The 1,837-nt window shown below is 52.5% G+C and overlaps 1 protein-coding gene across 1 annotated transcript; it reads right to left on the bottom strand.

The window, feature by feature from the left end:
- On the bottom strand, nucleotides 1-703 carry LOC147957861 (E3 ubiquitin-protein ligase Os06g0535400-like). Its single transcript, XM_087537768.1, has one exon. It carries the CDS (start codon nucleotides 701-703, stop codon nucleotides 260-262), a length of 444 nt encoding a protein of 147 aa, XP_087393894.1. The 3' UTR covers nucleotides 1-259.
- Between the last annotated feature and the right edge of the window lie 1,134 nt (nucleotides 704-1,837).

Here is a 1,837-nt window from a genome sequence, read left to right as displayed (position 1 = left end):
ATCATGCATGTTTATGCAAGGATGCACGGATTACACACACAGTTTACATCTGATCTTTTACACAAAAGGAAGGCCAAAGCATGTCCCTTCGATTCGGACCGACATGTCCAATGTACTAGGTGATGCATCTCTCACTACGTACAGTTTCCACGGTAGGTCTCCTGGCCCCGAGCTTCACGCATGCATGCATGGGGACTTATCTCGATCAAAAAGCAACTCAGCTTCGAGCCTGGTGCCCGACGTCGACCGGAAGCTCTCCCTAAGCATCATCATCATCATCAGTTTCCATGTCGTCCACAGGAACATCGCCAAACACATGCAACCCCAAGGCAGCTATCCACAAGAAATGTAGGTGTGCAGCAGTACAATCTGCGGTGGCGGCGGGCGCCGTGACGACCTCGCGACGGCACATGGGACAGCTCTCTTTCTCCTGCAGCCACCTCTCTACGCACCGCCCGTGGAACCGGTGCCCGCACGGTGTCTCCTTCCACGCCGCGGCGTCGTCCTCCTCCAAGCAGATCGGGCAGCTGAGCTCGTCGTCGTCGTCGTCGGACGGCGCGTCCACCGTCTTCAGCGCCCCGGCCACCAACGCGGCCAACTCCGAGTCGTCTGGATCTCCCACGACGCCGAGGAACACGGAGTCCTCGTGGCCTCCTTCTTCTTGTGGCAGGTCCATGGCAAGCGATGGCATCAACCTAGCCATCGCGCGTGATGGTGAAGTGAAACCGGATCTGATCGTAGGAGATCGATGTTCGGGGAGGCAATGGGAATAAGCGAGCGTACGTGCGGCAGTTTACTTATAGTGCTTCGGGCTTGGATGGTAGGAGAGGAGATCGATCGGGAAACACGTTCTCGTGCCGGAGTAGGACAGGATTACCACGGCTACGTACGCCCGACTTCATTTCTATATCGATGTCGATCCGGCAGGAAGGGAAGCAACGAGTTCGTCTCTGATCGGCATGTTGGGCAGTTGGAGTCCGTTATGGCGGGATTTTCCAACGAAATTTCTACTGAACTTCGGATTTCATATTACCACGGGTACGCCCGACTTCATTTCTACTGAACTTCGATTTCGGATTTTCCAACGAAATTGACCGTGCAACTCTGTTTTTTAGAAACACCATACACAGCCAGACGCTCATCCACCCATCCCTATGAACGCACATCTTACCTCTATGAGCGCCTCCGAGTGACCGAACTGGCACATTATCTTGATATTGACGAACTCGCCATATATGCTTTTGTAGTCGACAGGAACATCTCTTTCCACTGAACGCACAGTGCTAAAAGGCCTGAAATAAAATGAAAAAAATGCGAGCACGAGCGTTAAGTCTAGGACTTGAATCCTAGTGGGCTGAAGATATCACTGTCATTCTAACCATCTAACCACTGGTTGGTTTGCAACTTTGTTATAAGACTAGTGACACGTCTGATCATATTTTGCAACATAGCGTATGTAGATATTATTTTCGTTCACTTAAAACCTAGCTAAGCGCCATCCCCCAACCTCACCACCATTGCTGCCGGCTGGTGTGGCGGCGCCTGGACCCATGTCCCTCTTGTTATGGTGGCGCTGCTTATCCGCGTTTGCAACGGCCTCTTAGGACATCTCTGACTGATCCCAATAACCAGTTAAAGGAGGATAAATTCGTTTTTTCTTCTCTAACCAAGAACTAACATAACCCAAAAAACCGTTGGCCCGGGGGGGGGGGGGGGGATTTACACCGACTCGATCGCGACTCATAAATATACTCGGCCAACCGCTCAGGGAGTGAAAATTCTCCACCCACTTCGCCTTACCTCCCACCGTACCCGCCTCCCAATCCCCGCCGGCGCG

The sequence above is a fragment of the Triticum urartu genome, chromosome 7A, assembly GCF_056163025.1.
Source record: "Triticum urartu cultivar PI428250 chromosome 7A, HENAU_Tu73, whole genome shotgun sequence".
In the NCBI taxonomy this organism is placed as follows: domain Eukaryota; kingdom Viridiplantae; phylum Streptophyta; class Magnoliopsida; order Poales; family Poaceae; genus Triticum; species Triticum urartu.
Note: the sequence above shows the minus strand (reverse complement) of the source record. Positions and strands in the feature narration are given on the sequence as shown.